This window comes from Chiloscyllium plagiosum, chromosome 3 (genome assembly GCF_004010195.1).
Source record: "Chiloscyllium plagiosum isolate BGI_BamShark_2017 chromosome 3, ASM401019v2, whole genome shotgun sequence".
Lineage (NCBI taxonomy): Eukaryota > Metazoa > Chordata > Chondrichthyes > Orectolobiformes > Hemiscylliidae > Chiloscyllium > Chiloscyllium plagiosum.
The window spans coordinates 110,233,178-110,249,537 of NC_057712.1; the positions used below are offsets into that span (position 1 = coordinate 110,233,178).

Genomic DNA, 16,360 nt, shown 5'->3' on the forward strand with positions numbered 1-16,360 from the left:
TCCCCCTCCCACTCCTCCAAGGATATGCAGGTCTTTGGACTCCTCCATCGTCAGACCACAACAAAACGACGGTTGGAGGAAGAATGCCTCATCTTCTGGCTAGGAACCCTCCAACCACAAGGGATGAACTCGGATTTCACCAGTTTCCTCATTTCCCCCCCCCACCCTGTCTCAGTCAAATCCATCAAATTCAGCACCGCCTTCCTAACCTGAGATCTTCTTCCCGACCTCTCCGCCCCCACCCCAGTCTGACCTATCACCCTCACCTTGACCTCTTTCCACCTATCACATTTCCGACACCCCTCCCCCAAGTCTCTCCTCCCTACCTTTTATCTTAGCCTGCTGGACAATGTTTTGGGGACATGGCTTTGAATCCCACTATGGCAGATGGTGAAATTTGAATTCAGTAAAGGCTGGCCCATAACCATTGCCAATTATTGCAAAAACCCATTTGGGTTACTAAGGACCTATAGGGAAAGAAATCTGCAATCCTCATCTGGATCAATAGTACATGCAGCTGTGATTCACAGAAATGTGGTTGACTCTTAACCAGCCCTCTGGGCAATTAGGGGGCCCAGTGACACCCATATCCCATGAATGAATGAAAAAAAAATCTGTCTACCCCAAAACATGATTGAACAAATATAGAGGAAAGAATTTAACTTTGTTTCTTTGGCTAATTGCTATTGTACACTTGAAAGCCAGATGATGAAAGGAGTTTAGATGGAAAAATAAAAATGGGGAATTGAATACAGCTTATTTCATTTACTTATGTGAAAGTAAGCGATGTTGCCTGGTGTCCACATTTTCTCTCATGTGCCTTAACCACATTACTTGCACTGGATCTGCTGCCATCTTGGCTTGCTCCTCTCCAGTCTCTCTCTCTCTCTACACATGCTGCAGCTGTGGCTTCTCCAACCAGTAGGGTTCCTCCTTCCCACTCTTGCTGCTCCTCTCATTGTAGACTCTGTTTCTGGAGGAGCACCAAGATGGACAGCGAGGGAACCGGCGATTAATGAATGCCCAACTTGGGACAGTAACATTCCCAGTTGAAGGAGGAGTACCTCACAGATTTGATCTATACTGCACTTGCTGCTCCTCTAATGAAAGCCTGCAACTCTCACCAGCCTTGCCTCTGTAAAGGTTCAGTCCCAGATCATGCAGGAACTGTCACATTGATAACATTACATAGAACTAAAACTCCTTGAATTTTTCACTCATCTCCTTTTCTGCAGCACTTGTAATGTTTCAAGGACTGATTTCCCCACAACCCCCAGTATTTTAAAATGCATCACACATCTATCAGGGTTGATCAGTCCTTTCAGATGGGAAGATCCACCTCAATTTTTCTCTCACTGTTCTCCATGGCCGCCTGCAGAATAAGCATGCAGTTCAGGCCTGACAAGATTCAGTGACCACACCAATGACAAAATGCCTCCCTACACTCAGCAGGCATTTTTGACACCCATATTTGCAATGTCCAATTTATAGCCTATTCTAGTTTGATTAGTTTGGAATACTTTAAAGTTAATTTCAGTGCTTATGAATTATCGCTGACTCAAATGTCCAAATTATAAAATGAATATTTCTCACCATTAATTTCTGTGGAAACTTACTTGTCCAATTTTACGAGATTAGTGGTGCAATTACCTTATTTGCATTGCAAATTGGGACAGTTTAACACATTATTTATTAACTGCACCATCAGAATTCTAGACTGTTTGACTGATAGTTGTCAACATTTTGTATTAAATTGATGTATTTTTGTAACACAATCTACTTCCTGTTAAAGACATATCAGAGCTAAGAAGCTAAACTATCTGTAAAAACTATCCATTGATTAGAAATATTAGGTTAACATCCACATTGTCAGCAAACTCAATAGGGCACACCTGATGCACTTCAACAGTGTTTGTGCTAAATTATCATTCATTTTTTTCTTAAGAGTTTGAAATAACAGCCAGCCAACAGACTACAATAATGAACATAATGCAACATGGAATAGTAAATTCTGCTCCCATTAGTAGTCAGAAAAACATTTCTGTAATCCTTACAGGAATGAATAGGCTCTTTCTTGCTGTGTAATAGAGTCTGCACTTAAATCAAAATTGCAAGTGATTCAATTTTTTTGCACTGAAGTCACACGTGTTAGATTGCTCAAATAAAGACATCAACCAATTTGTTTCGGTGAAAAGGCTTACTTTGAAGAAGTGGATGTTTCTATAAAATGTACACACTCTCAACATGTTTAGTTATCAGAAGAGAAGCAGGTAAGGGAAACAAAGAATTTTTGAAGGTTAAGGATAAAATAAAATGATTCAAGTAGAAGCCCAGGCTTAACATTAGGAGTTGGGATGCTTTTCAAATCCATAATTCAGTAGAAATTAAAAAACATTTGGAAATTGTGGAATTATGAAGAAACACCAGCACATACTTGTTAAGGGCAAATCAAGTTTAACTGATATTTTTGAGTTCTTTGATGAAGAACAAGAGTATTGATGAGCGTTACGTAGTTGATGTGGTGCAAATAGACTTCTAAAAGGTATCTGATAAAGTGCCACAGAATAGGCTTGTAAGCAAAGTTGAAGCCCATGGAATGAAAGAGACAGTGGGAACATAGGGATTATTAAAATACAGATTGTGGGAAGATATATAGGAGGTTCCCAGAGTCATGTTAGTTTTTTTTCTGCTTTTTTGAAGCAGATCAGTTAGCTAGAGTTTGGTGCACCTGGCGCAATTTCAATATTTGCAGATTACAGAGAACTTCAAAGCATTGAGAACTGTGGAGGATAGTGACAAAGTTCAAGAATAAGCCTACCCAGGCTGGTGGAATCGGCAAACAAGTGCCCAATAAAATCTAATGTGGAGAAGTGTGAAGTGATTCATTTTGTAAGGAGAATGAGCAGAGGCAAGATCAAATAAAGGGCAGAATTCTAAAGGGATCACACTTGGGTACTGATGTGCACAAGTCACTAAAATGGCAGGGCAAGTTGAGAAAGTGGCTCATAAAGCAGACAGGATGTTAACATTTATAAATAGCTTGAAAGGAAATCATGACGCTTCTGCATAAAGTCCTGGATCAGCATTGTACCTATTCTTGGACACCATGCAAAAGCATTAGAGAGAATGCAGAAAAGAATGGCTCAAGAAATGAAGAACTTCAGTTCAATGAACAAACTGGAGAAATTGGGGTTGTTCTCTCTAGAGAAGAGAATATTAAGATATCTGATCGGAAGTTCAAAATCAGGCAGGGTCTGAACACCTGGAGAAGGTGCTCTCTTATCAGGAGAAACTGTCCCTTTTGGGAAAAGGGTTGAGAACCAGAGGGAAGCAATTTAAGGTATTTGGCAAATGAAATAATGGTGACATGAGGAAAAGGTTTATCACCCAGTGAGTGTTTAGTATTTCAATGTTCTGCCAGAGTGAGATGAAGACAGATTAAATTGAAGCTTTCTAAAGCAAACAGAATGATGATCTGCAGAGCTGATGGAAAAAAGTATGGGAGTAGAATTAGGTGTATCATTCTTCCAGAGGACTGGCATGGACACAATAAACCAAATGGCTTCTTTCTGTGCTGTAACCATTTGGAAATTTTATAAATAATAAAACGCAGTGTGGATTCTTACTATAGATGGTTTTAAAAAAGGTGGAATTATAACGCTTTTCTCAATTCCTGTTCTTTTACTTGTAAACCGATCAAGAATCATGTGAAAGCAAAGGTGCTAATCCTTGGGAAGTGATTGTTATTTATTCAATTATCAATATTTTATGAATAAGACTGTGTGGTCCCCAATATAATCGAAGACAGGTAGTAAAACTGTTTTGTGTGCAGTCAAATCAAGCACAAAAAATAAAACTGTTTGCTAAACATTACCAAGTTAAGAGCTCAATTGAGGCTTGTTGGCAATCCTCATGACTACTCTCTCCTAAACCTAACAAAATAAGGAAATGCCATTCAGGCAGCCAGATGTTAACTATGTATTATTTACACCAAGGGAATTAGAGTAGGTATAACTTATAATATTGTACCTAATAAATTCATACAATGTTCTCATAACACAGGAGAGAATTCGTTATAGTTTATTCAAAGTATCTAAAACTGTTTTTTCTGGTAAAGTGCATTGCATACGGCACAAAACAAGCTTATTCCTGTCATTATTCCTGGTACCAAGCACAATTTAGCATGATTGTGTGGTAAAAAAGTTGTTACATATTGTGACAGCTGCTATGCAGCTTAAATAGAAAGCTGTCCTTGAAGTCAAGAAAGTGTAAAACTTGTCAGAAAACTCTTTATGGGAGATAGTCATTAATTTTATAGGTAGAATTCAGTCCTTCCAAGCAAATACCACTAATTGGCAAAGTAGAACACAGTAGATGTGGTACGTCCGAAGTAGAATAATACCTTACAGAAAGATGTTATGCAAACACAGAGTGCGTGAACTCACTTGGCCTTAAGAAGAGTCTTGACCATTTAGCATGCATCCTTAACAGGACAAGGGATTCTATGATTAACAGAGGAGTGGATGGCTTCAATTCTAAGTTTTAATTTCTTGTTTCATAGCAAGTAGGAGCTGAAAAATAAGTAAGTTAACAAACCCAACAAACAAATAAGTGGAGGAACATCTTATTCTTGATGCCTGAATAAATTATGTTAAGGGATAAGCAATTATTCCTACACTGTACAACAAAGAGTCATGTGTAAGAAAGTAACTAGTTAGAAATTACCATATTTATTTGCATCATTAAAAGATTAGCCAGTATTTCATCCCATTAAGTTTCACTTTGAATAAACAAAGTCAAGTAATACGAGAAATTGTCTGGTTGCTGTTCAATTCTGGCACAACTCCTTCAAAGGCTGCTTATAGTAACACACTGATACTAAAAAGCAACTGGCAAGTCAGCCATCTTAAATTACAGCAAAATTATACTGCATTTGAGATGGTGCAACAGATTGACAAAACAATGCTAATGCTGAACCACTGTAAATCTGAATCTGTCACTGAACTCTCAGGTTACTGTAGCAATACTTAGAGAATATGAAAGGATCTATCCTCAAAAATCAGGAAAGCAACCAAATTTTTGAGCACAATCTACCGTGTCTTGACGAGAGTTCTGCTTTTATGATTAATTTCATTAGTTATACTTACTGGGCTCTCAGCTAAGAGACCTAAAACCGAAGCAGAGAATTAACTACTTTTGGTACTCTTAGAGACCAAGTTCACCCACAATCTGCCAAATCTCCTGAGGAATGGAAAAGGAAAAATTTATTTTTATTTTCCCTATTCACTCATCTAATGTGGGTGTAGCTGATTAGGCCAGCATTTACTGCCATTCTCTAATTGCGCTGGAAAAGAGCTACCTTCTTGAACTAGTGCAGTCCTTGGGGTATAAGGACATCCACAATGCTGGAAAAAGAAGTCCAGGATTTTGACCCAGTGACATGGGCTATATAGTTCCAAGTGATGGTGTTCTAAGTGTCCTTGTCCTTCTAGATGGTAGAGGTCATGGGTTTGTAATTTGGTGCCAAAGAACCCAGAGTGAGTTACTGCAATGCTTTTTGGAGATGGTAAAAACAGCTGCTACAGCATGCCAGTGTTGACATAAGTGAATGTTGAAGGTAGTGAAAAGATGGTGACAGTAAGGACTGCAGATGCTGGCAGTCAGAGTCAATGGATGCGAAGCTGGAAGAGCACAGCAGGTCAGATAGCATCTGACGAGCAGGAAAGTCAATGTTTTGGGCCAAAACCATTCGACCAGTGCTTGGAAGATGGTTGGGCCTAGGACACGAATCTGAGGAGCTCACAAAGTGATGTCTAATGGCTGAGATGATTGACTTCCAACAATCACTTTCCTCTATTGTTGAGATATAACTCCAAACAGCTTCTCCAGGTGGAGGCCTCATTTTTAGCAATTTACTATGCTGCACCTTGCATGCTCTCCTGCAAACATCATTCAGCCAGGGTTGATGGTAATGGTAATGTGGGGTACATGGTGGACTATTAGGTTACACACCTTTGCCAATGCCCCACATCACTTCACAGATACTCAGTTTTAAATTGATGGATCTTTACTAAGTCGGTCCTGTTTGGCACAATGGTAGCACCATTTGACACGATAGAGGATATTGTCCACATGAAGGCACAACTTTGTGCTCACAGTGCCTGTACGCTGGTCACTCCTACTGATGCAGTCATTGACAGATGCATCTGTGAGAGGCAGACCAGTGAGAAGGAGAAAGTCACCTAGGTTTTCCCTCTTGTCGGTTCTCTCAACACCTGGCATGGATCTAGTCAAGCAGCTATTTCTTTCAGGTCTTGACTGGCTCAGTCAGTAGGGTGCTGCCGAGGCACTTTTGGTGATGGACATCAGAATAACCCACCCAGAGTACATTCTACATCCTTGCGACACTCAGTGCTTCCTCCAACTGCTGTTCAACATGGAGGAAGCACTGATGCATCAGCAGAAGAGGATGTCGGTAGGCAGTACATGGTAATTAGCAGGTGGTTTCCTTTCCTGACAGTGCCACCACGTCTGGTGGGTCTGGCTTGCCAGTGGGACAAGAATTACCCAGGGATGGTGACAGCGATGTTTGGGACATAGCCACATTCACGGAATCAGTGCAAGGCTGTTGTTTGGCTAGTCTATAGGGCAGCTCTCACAAGCCTTCAGATTTTAGTAATCTTTATTGACAGGGCTGAACTTGCTACTGTTCTGCTGCCGAGGTTGACGTTGGGTGGTCCATCCATTTCCATTCCTTTGTGTAGATTTTATAGCAGTGTGATAAAACTGAGCAGACAGCACAGTTAAGAGTCAACTGTCTGGAGTGAGATGTAGGCAAATTAAGATTTCCTTCTCTAAAGGATGGCAGACCTGATGAGGTGAAGGGTCTTTTCTGTACTGCACAATCTATGATAATCGTGAACCAGGTGTTTTGTTCCAACAACTGACAATGGCTCCAAGGTCAGTATTTTAGATTTTTTACTGAATTCCAAATTCACTAAATTCCATGGTGAAATTTGAACCCTTGTCCCAGGACATTTGCGTAGGGCTGTAGATTATTACGGCACTGCCTCCCCAGAACCTGCTCAAGAACAAGTTCCTCTGTCAACCGAGCACCAACATCATAGAGTCATAGAGATGTACAGCACGAACCCTTCAGTCCAACTCGTCCATGCCAACCAAATATCCCAACCCAATCTAGTCCCACCTGCCAGCACCCAGCCCATATCCCTCCAAACCCTTCCTATTCATATACCCATCCGGATTCCTTTTAAATATTAGTTGTACCAGCCTCCACCACTTCCTCTGGCAGCTCATTCCATACACGCACCACCCTGTACATGAAAAGGTGGCCCCTTCGGTCTCTTTTATATAGTTCCCCTCTCACCCTAAACCTATGCCCTCTAGTTCTGGACTCCCAACCCCAGGGAAAAAGACTTTGTCTATTTATCCTATCCATACCCCTCATGATTTTATAAACCTCTATAAGGTCACCCCTCAGCCGCTGAAGCTCCAGGGAAAACAGCCCCAGCCTGTTCAGCCTCTCCCTATATGTCAAATCCTCCAACTCTGGCAACATCCTTGTAAATCTTTTCTGAATCCTTTCACGTTTCACAATATCTTTCCAACAGGAAGGAGACCAGAATTGCATGCAATATTCAAACAGTGGCCTAACCAATGTCCTGTACAGCCGCAACATGACCTCCCAAACTCCTGTACTCAATACTCTGACCAATAAAGAAAAGTATGCCAAATGCATTCTTCGGTATCCTATCTACCTGCGACTCCACTTTCAAAGAGCTATGAACCTGCACTCCAAGATCTCTTTGTTCAGCAACACTCCCTTGGACCTTACCATTAAGTGTATAAGTCCTGCTAAAATTTGCTTTCCCAAAATGCAGCATCTCACATTTATCTAAATTAAACTCCATCTGCCACTTCTCAGCCCATTGGCCCATCTGATCAAGATTACGAGAATTGGAAGGCTCCAAAGGTTAAACATTTATTAAGTGAGTTGATGACCCACAACAGCAGTTATGGTCAATATGATGTTCATTGGTTATGTTGGAACGTTTTCTTAAATACAAAAAGAATTGTCCTAATGATGGGATGATAATTCTTACACAGAAAGCACAATGACTTAATCCAATCATTTTCCTTTGTATCCCTGAGAGTCAGGTGAATATATTGGAGTGAGAGCATGGGAATATTAATAGCATAAATAATAATTAACTGTGGTCACAGATACACTTAGAGGGAGATTTCGTCCAACTGTGGTTTTAGTGTCAATCTGTACTGTAACTAATCTTTTAATTACAATTTCCTCTGGCTGTCTCAGTTTCTGTTTGGGAGAGTTGCTGAACATTGGAGAAAATTTCAACATCTGTGATGATTGATAGGGTTGTTCTGCTTCAGCTTGAAGACATTATTATTAGAATTAATAAATGCTGTATTGAAAAGAACATTCGGACTTGCAAACGTCCACCACATGGACAAGCACTTAGGTGAACTTATTTACAGTTGGTTCTATCCCAAAATGACTACTCTGGAAAATTTCCATCCTTATATAAATATTCATGATTGTAGCAGTTCATCTATCTTCATCCAATTGTGTAAAGTTGCTTACTTTGTGAGCTAAAGACATGTGTCTTCCATACTGAAATGCCATTTCTTGAACCTCAGTGTCGTGATTTGCTAGTTGCATTGCACCTTGACAACACTTCGCCAGCAAAGCACCATGGGATAAAAATATCCGCTTCTCCCAGTTAGTCATCAGGATGTCTTCAGTAATTTTCTCCTAAGAGTAAAAACATAATTATCATTTCCATGGGATCATGAGTAATAATAATCAATTGCAAATGATGTACCAGTAATAAAAGCAGAAGCAGAACTAAGCAAACCTGGGGATGAAAGAGAACATAATCAGTCCAAATTTCAAAACAAATGTTGGCAGATAGTCTAATGTTTGAATTATCCCAATTGCAAAGAGAACCCAATCTGGTTTCATCATTCAAATGTTAGAAACTTCAGTTATTAACGTCAAACTGAATCATGTATCATTTATGAGATAATCACTAGTCCCTCGATCCTCGTACTTTTATCAAATGGTTCATTTACTTGATGCTTAAAAAACTGCGAGTGCTGGTAATTGAACAATTAATAGCAGCCTACAATGAGATCTCTAGGTGGTGAGAAACAAAATGAAGTTACTTTAGTATGGCCATCCAAACAATTCCATTTCTCTCAATACTGAAAATTTCTCGCCAAATAAGCAGCATGTTCTGGTGGTCTCATTTTAAAAACAAACCTAGTTGATTTGAATAGCAAGAAATCGAAGAAAATACTAATTTCCTAACACTGTTTTGCTTTGTTGGTCTGCATAATGGAGTGGCAGAGTAAATGCAAGGAGGCCTACATGATAGACCAGGTGAAAGTAGCATACTATCAAACTGTAAAACTGCTGTTTGGGCATTATCTATGGAAAGAAAAACAAAATTAATGTGTTGGGTCCACTGGACTTGAAATGTTAGTTATGTTTTTCTCTCCATAGATGCTGGCCAACCTGCTGAATTTCTGATCTCCAGCATCTGCAGTTCTTTGTTTTATTTTAATGTAAAACTTCTGTGATATGGTTCTTATGGGAGTCTCCCTAGGCCTGAAGATCCACGTTCTGGATTCAAGCTTGGGTGTGTCATAACATGTTGAGTAGGTTGATTAAAAATATCTAAAACCGTATTCTCAGTCTCAATAATGTTACTCGCCTTATCTTTGTAGGTTGTTTGCAGCAATGAAGGTTTAGCTGAGAAACTACCATTCCTTGAGAAACAGATGACAATTATCAGTTTGGGCCTCCCTTTCGAATCATGCATATTGGTTTATTTTTCCAGATGTATTTACACCCAGCTTGGAAATTGGAAGAAAGAAGGGTGCAATAAAAAAAATGGCTCCACTAATATTAATGAACATTTTGGAGTTCAGATCATCTTTCTAACATGGCAGCAATTTTAATTTTATGGGATTTGTGTTTTCCTGAAGAGACAGCTCCAGAATTATGAATCCAGAGAATATGCCATACATTGTTGCATGAATGTCAATGTATTGTTACTACAGTATGATACCCAAAACTGAATCGCTAGCTCAAATGGAGTCTCAAGCACAAATATCGCTCCCTCACATTTGAAATCCAATCTCTCTTCAGGTAAAAAGACTGCATTCCATTAGGCTTACTCTACCATCAATCTTACAACAAAGTATTTTACTTTCTTACTATTTATGCTTTGGATGTACTATTTAACAATATCCAATTAAATAATGGGAAGATGGAAGCCATTGTTTTCAGTCTCTCCTCCAAACTCTGTTCCCGAGCTCACAACTCTAGCCTCTCCATGGCAACAATCTGAAATAAAACAAGCCTATTTTGAATCCTGGAGTTGTATTTGACTGTAAGATAAATTTCTGACCTCATGTCTGTGCTATCATTAGGAATGCTCATTTTTATCTCTGTAATACCCCAGTTCATCTGCTGCTGAAGCCCTCAATCATGCCTCTGTTGCCTCTTTACTCATCTTCCAAATTCCACCATTTGGGACTATCCAAAACCCTTCAGCTACATCATTACTTTCACCAAGTTCTCTTGTCATCCCTATACTTACTAACCTACATCAGTTCCTGGTCAGAGAGTGCTGGGTTTTAAAATTTGCACCCTTGTTTTTTTAATTCCTCCACCCATCCAACCCGACCTCTGTAATGCCCTCTACTCTTACAGCCCCGAGATATCCACATTCTCTTTTTCTGACTATTTGTGAATCTTCTATTCAAGTGCTCCATCACTGGTTGCTGTGCTTTCAATTGCCTGGGTTCTATGGCCTAGAGTACCATTCCTACACCTCTCCGTCTCTTTTCCTTCTCTACGATGCTCCAAAAGTTTGGTTACTTAATCTAATATTTCCATTTGCAGCTCAGTGTGTTATTTTGTTTTATAATGCTTCATGTAGCAGTTTGAGACATTCCGTTGAAGATGCTACATAAACACAACTTGCTTTAGTAGTATGTGATTTTACATGTATAACCTCTTTTCTAGATCTCCACTTTAATGGACCACTACTAACAAGATTGAAGAACTACAGATTATGTATACAAATGCACAAAGCTACCAGATCCAGTTCCTAAAACTTGTATGCATTGGTTTACAATTACATCAATACTGTTCAATCATTCATATCTGTTCATCCATAAGCTATTTATGTTTATTAGAGTCATCTGTGGATTATAACAAACACAGAACTGGAGCACTGATATCAAAGTGAAACTGAGGGGTGCCGCTAGTTATTTAATTCCAATTTTTAGAACTGGGTTTGAAACCAGACCAGACTAATGGGCTGAAAACCTTCTCTGGGAATTGGCAAACAAGAGATGGACTTGGTCATCAGCTGCTGGGCCACAGCATAAAATCAAACTCAATTTTTCATAATTCATTCTACTGTTGTGCTTTAGATTAGATTAGATTACTTTACAGTGTGGAAACAGGCCCTTCGGCCCAACAAGTCCACACCGACCCACTGAAGCGCAACCCACCCATACCCCTACATTTACCCCTTACCTAACACTACGGACAATTTAGCATGGCCAATTCACCTGACCTGCACATCTTTGGACTGTGGGAGGAAACCGGAGCACCCGGAGGAAACCCACGCAGACACGGGGAGAATGTGCAAACTCCACACAGTCAGTCGCCTGAGGCGGGAATTGAACCCAGGTCTCTGGCGCTGTGAGGCAACAGTGCTAACCACTGTGCCACCGTGCCGCCCCTTATGCTGATACATGCTTTGAGGAAAAGCCTGTTCTCTGTTTTTAAACACAAAGTGAAAATAAGGTAATTCTGGGAAGGTATCCTGAAGCCATGGGAAGAGGTCAATTGGTCTAAGTTGCTCAGTTGCTGAAACAAAATTAATACAAGTTGGATATTAGATTACACAACTTTATAATATGGCTATAAACTACATAGTGGATATTAGTCTACTAAACAGAACAGATCCTAGTGAAGCACAGATAGGGGACTCTGAGAATAGAGCAGGCACTGGAAATTACATCCCCCTGCTGGGTGTTTTCTGTGTTATGGTGGTGGTTGGGGGGGGGTATATCATTTTAGATAGATGCCTAGCCCACAATCTTCTATGCATCTGAGTTCAATGCATAAATGGGGGAAGGGTCCAAAATTTGCAGTCCTCCACATGTAAGTAAATAATTAAGGAACAATTCACCTCATTAAAAGTTCAACTGACCACAATATTACCCTGACCATGTCACAAGAATGATTAGTGTAGGATGGCTGGCAACAGACGGCAGCCAGTTTTTATTTTACAAAGCTCTTACAAATACTGGAAGGAAATACTATCTTTGGAAGGTTCCCTTCACATATTAAGGGCTCATTCCTATCAAAGGCAGTATCTCCAACTTTCTCCCTATCTTTCACAGGCTTCTAAATCAACACCCCTCTCATGTTGCCCCTGCTGTTCAGGAGGTCTAATGGAGGCCTGGTTGCAGTGCCAGCCACAACCAATACAGAGTGCTGGAACTGCCAATCAGATTGGCCGGCAGCACTGAATGGCAGCAAGCTCCAATATCCACATAATTTAATTTGTCCTCAGCGCAGGATTATGGCTAGAGGGCAGTCTTCCTCCAGGCTTGTTGGATTATCACTGAATGTCCTTATTGGAGGCGGGGTGGGGTGGGGGTGTCCTAACATAATGGAGAACAAGTTGGATAACATTGGAATTGCAAGAGGGAGGGAAGTGAGGAAGAGGGGAAAGAGAAGGAGAGAGAGAGACACAGAGAAAGAGTGCAAGAAAGAGAGAGTGAAAGAGACAGAGAGAGACGCACGCACGGGGGGGGGGGGGGGGGGGGGAGAGGGGTGGTGGTGGTGAGGCAAAGGTTTGTGATCCTTTAAGACATATCCTTCCTGTATCAACGATTAACTGGAAATTGATCTTTTTAATGTGAAATATCATAATCCTGTTATTAATGGCTGAATTATGCTGATTTGACAGTATAGCATGGCGCTGTTGAGGATTTGCCATTTTTGTTGTGGATAGGTTGAAGTTTGCTGAGCAGGGAGCTTTCCTACACTAAATTTGGAAGCATTTGATAGCTACACTGGAGGAATAGTTTCTGTACTCACAACTACATTATGTTTATTCGCATTAATGATAGACTTACGCACTTCACCCATCATCTAATACCCACATCCACCTCTAATTGACCAACTGGTTAAAACATAGGAATTGAGGAAACAATGGGTGAGAGAAAGGTCAAGATTCTACTGAGTTTAACTTCTACTATATTGGCAGTGAAGTGATAAAACATGGATGGAATTGCCGATTAAAGTTCCAGCAGTAATATCCTGAAGAAAGAAGACAGTCTTTGTGATGAGGAGAGGGAAGATTCGTCAATCTTTGTCAGCAATCAATGGTCCAAGGTTAGGCACAGCACGCTGGAGAGTCATAGTTGGTACGTAAGGTCAACTTCATAAAAACATTTCCTTATTTTATTTTCACTGACAGCAGCCAGCCTTTAATCTGAGTTATGGTTCTTTTCCAAACAATCCAGTGTGGAGTGAAATCCAGGTTCCAAGAGATCAAAAAGGCAGTGTCCTAATTGACTTCACCGTTCCCCTTCACCCTCAATCATAGCACAAAGGAAAATTCAATAATGCAACATGGATTGTGAAATGTTTTCTATGCTTAACTCAAGATTTCCATTATTGCAGAATTTTCTTGTGAGAGTTGATACTTCCAATGCTAGGACTAGTGAAATTGGTGTTAACAGATTTTTACTCATTTTGACCAAAAGTGCTTACCTTCTCAGAAACAGAACAAATAAATGTTTCCCTTTAATGTATACCATCCTTTTATTCCTTGATTGTGTAGAATGTGTAGATTTATTTTTAATAGCCTATATCCACACAACTTTCCTCAAATAGTTCATGCTTTTACAAAAGGAACACAAGAAAATGATTACATTACCTCATCAATTCTAGCATTTTCATAATATACTCCTTGAACCAAGTCTCCAATTGCACTTGATACAAGCTCCACAACCTGCAGAAAGAAATAAAGACGTCATTCAGGATTATGAGGACAGCCTCTCTTGCCAACGGAAATTCTATACCGTCTCAACTATTTATAAATGACAATCAGATTCTACTGTGCAACAGAACTTCCAACAACAATGATAATCTTATTTCCTTTTGTTTCAAAGGGTTAGCAGTCAAGTCTCTCAAGTCACACTGAATAGAAATTGCCAATCTTTCAAACAATTAAAAACCTGATAGGAGAACATCATGCTAAATTGAAATCAAATTCTAAAATTGTGGGGAGGTCATAATTTAATTCTTTCTCTACTATTTCATAAATTGTGTGGACAAAAGTGAACTCAAGTGAAGGGAAACATAAAAGTAAGTGATGATCTTAACCAAAGTCATCTTACGTTGTGAGTGATGTGATTAGCATTCTATTCCAGTTAAGTACTAAAGAACTATCAGTTACACACATCTGACAAAAACTGGAGTCAAACATCCTTGTTAGTCGCACAGATTTTAAAGAGCTCAATTTTGGCCACATCAATTCTGAGTCAGTCGGAATTCTGAATGATGCAAGTCACTTGCATGTTGCATTTGTTCTCAATTTTACCCCTTCTTGCACTTACATCAAGTTTTCATTGGAAAAGGGGTCTTAAAAGTGAAATTTTGAGAGTGACAGAGTAGGTATTTATGTCACAGTACGTGCAGGTGGTTTCCAAGCAATTTTTACTCTCTTGACCTATTGCATAGAAAGCAGGCTTCACAGTATTTCTACAAAGTCAAATATATCTCATCTACCAGCAACATGCACTATGCAATAATGTAGGTCTTACAGTACACTGCAAAACAAAAAAGCATTATAATTAAAAGCAGGACTATTAATTATGCAACAATTCCACATTAACCAATACCACTCTCAACAATTCTGCACTGTTACTATATATTAAAAAAAAACATTTTTCTCCCTTGAATCCAGAAGGTTTAAGTTTGTAGTCCAGAGTAAACATGGTTCTTAATCAGTCATGTTGCCCTTTGAGTAACTAGATCCTTGAGGAAATATTGTAGCAACATGAGCTGCTGCAGTAACCCAAGGACAATACTCCTACAGTGTTACCAGATGTGTTGCGTTATTTAACATGGGAATACAGAAAATGAAGGTTTTTTGGGAAAGTATCAGATAAGCCCCATTCCCAAATCCGAACGGATTGAGTATCGCCAACAGGTCTATGAAGAACTGTAACCAAACTCCCAGCAAAGGATTGTATTACAGTTCATACAAGCCTCATCCCAAGATTCTTCTGATGCCTGAGACACATAATACAAATCAATCACTCACAAAAATGTTATGGTTTGTGAAACAGTCTGTGCCTAGAGACTGGCAGATCAACAGCCACCGGTAATATGAAGAGGAATTCATGAAGACACCAAGTCCTGTTCTAAATGTCAAAGTGATAGCATGAACTCGTAACAATGGATTGAGCTGTGGATAACTAGCTATTTTCTGCCTTTGCTGTAACACTAGACTCCAAACACTGCAAGCAGAGACTTTGCTCTCTTTCAGCACTGATCCTAAGCAACATTAGGACAGCCAAAATTTTAAAAGCAAAGACCAAGGGACTAAATGTTTTAAAATCAAAGATAACAGAAGTAACATTGCAGATGTTTCTATTTGGTTTGCAATTGTCAATTTTTGTAACATTAGCACAAACTGAATCAGGATTATTGAATAATTAGGACCTCAGTTAACCTTATTCCCTACATACTGTAACAATAAAGCACACATTCACATCTATCACTCCTCCTAACACACAAGTAACTGAAAGGATTTTTTCCAGATTGCAAGGCTCAGTTCAATAATGCATTTTATTGCTGATATTATTTCAGGAAATTATATTATACAATTCTGAACAAAACTTGCCTGAAACATTACATAATATGAAGATTCCAAGTGCTCCATTTCAAAGTTCACAACCCAAACGTTAGTACTGGCAATATTTCTCCAGCACTTCATGGATCACTAACATAGTTCTTATTTTGAAAGAATGATTGCAGGTGTCAGCACTTATCCTTAGAGAAATGAATTTCTTTTGTATTTAACAGAGTACCAATGCTTTCTGATGCTGCCTGACCTGCTGCGCTTTTCCAGCAATACATTTTCAGCTACCAATGCTTTCCACAACTTGACATTGACAATAGCAAAATTACTTTATGAATTAATGCGATGACAAAACAAAGGATCAAACAATTTTTAAAATTAAAAATAATATGCAAAAGCATCACTCA

The 16,360-nt window shown here is 39.4% G+C and overlaps 1 protein-coding gene across 8 annotated transcripts in view; it reads right to left on the bottom strand.

Annotated features, from left to right (window-relative positions):
* The window catches only part of pdss2 (prenyl (decaprenyl) diphosphate synthase, subunit 2), a 178,114-nt gene that overhangs the window by 37,420 nt on the left and 124,334 nt on the right, over positions 1-16,360 (bottom strand). For all 8 annotated transcript variants that reach the window (XM_043687065.1, XM_043687056.1, XM_043687060.1 and 5 more), the window contains exons 5-6: positions 14,022-14,096; positions 8,627-8,797 (exon numbers count right to left, since the gene is read on the bottom strand). In XM_043687065.1, coding sequence (XP_043543000.1) covers positions 8,627-8,797; positions 14,022-14,096 — 246 coding nt within the window. The remainder of the gene's footprint in view (positions 1-8,626; positions 8,798-14,021; positions 14,097-16,360) is intronic.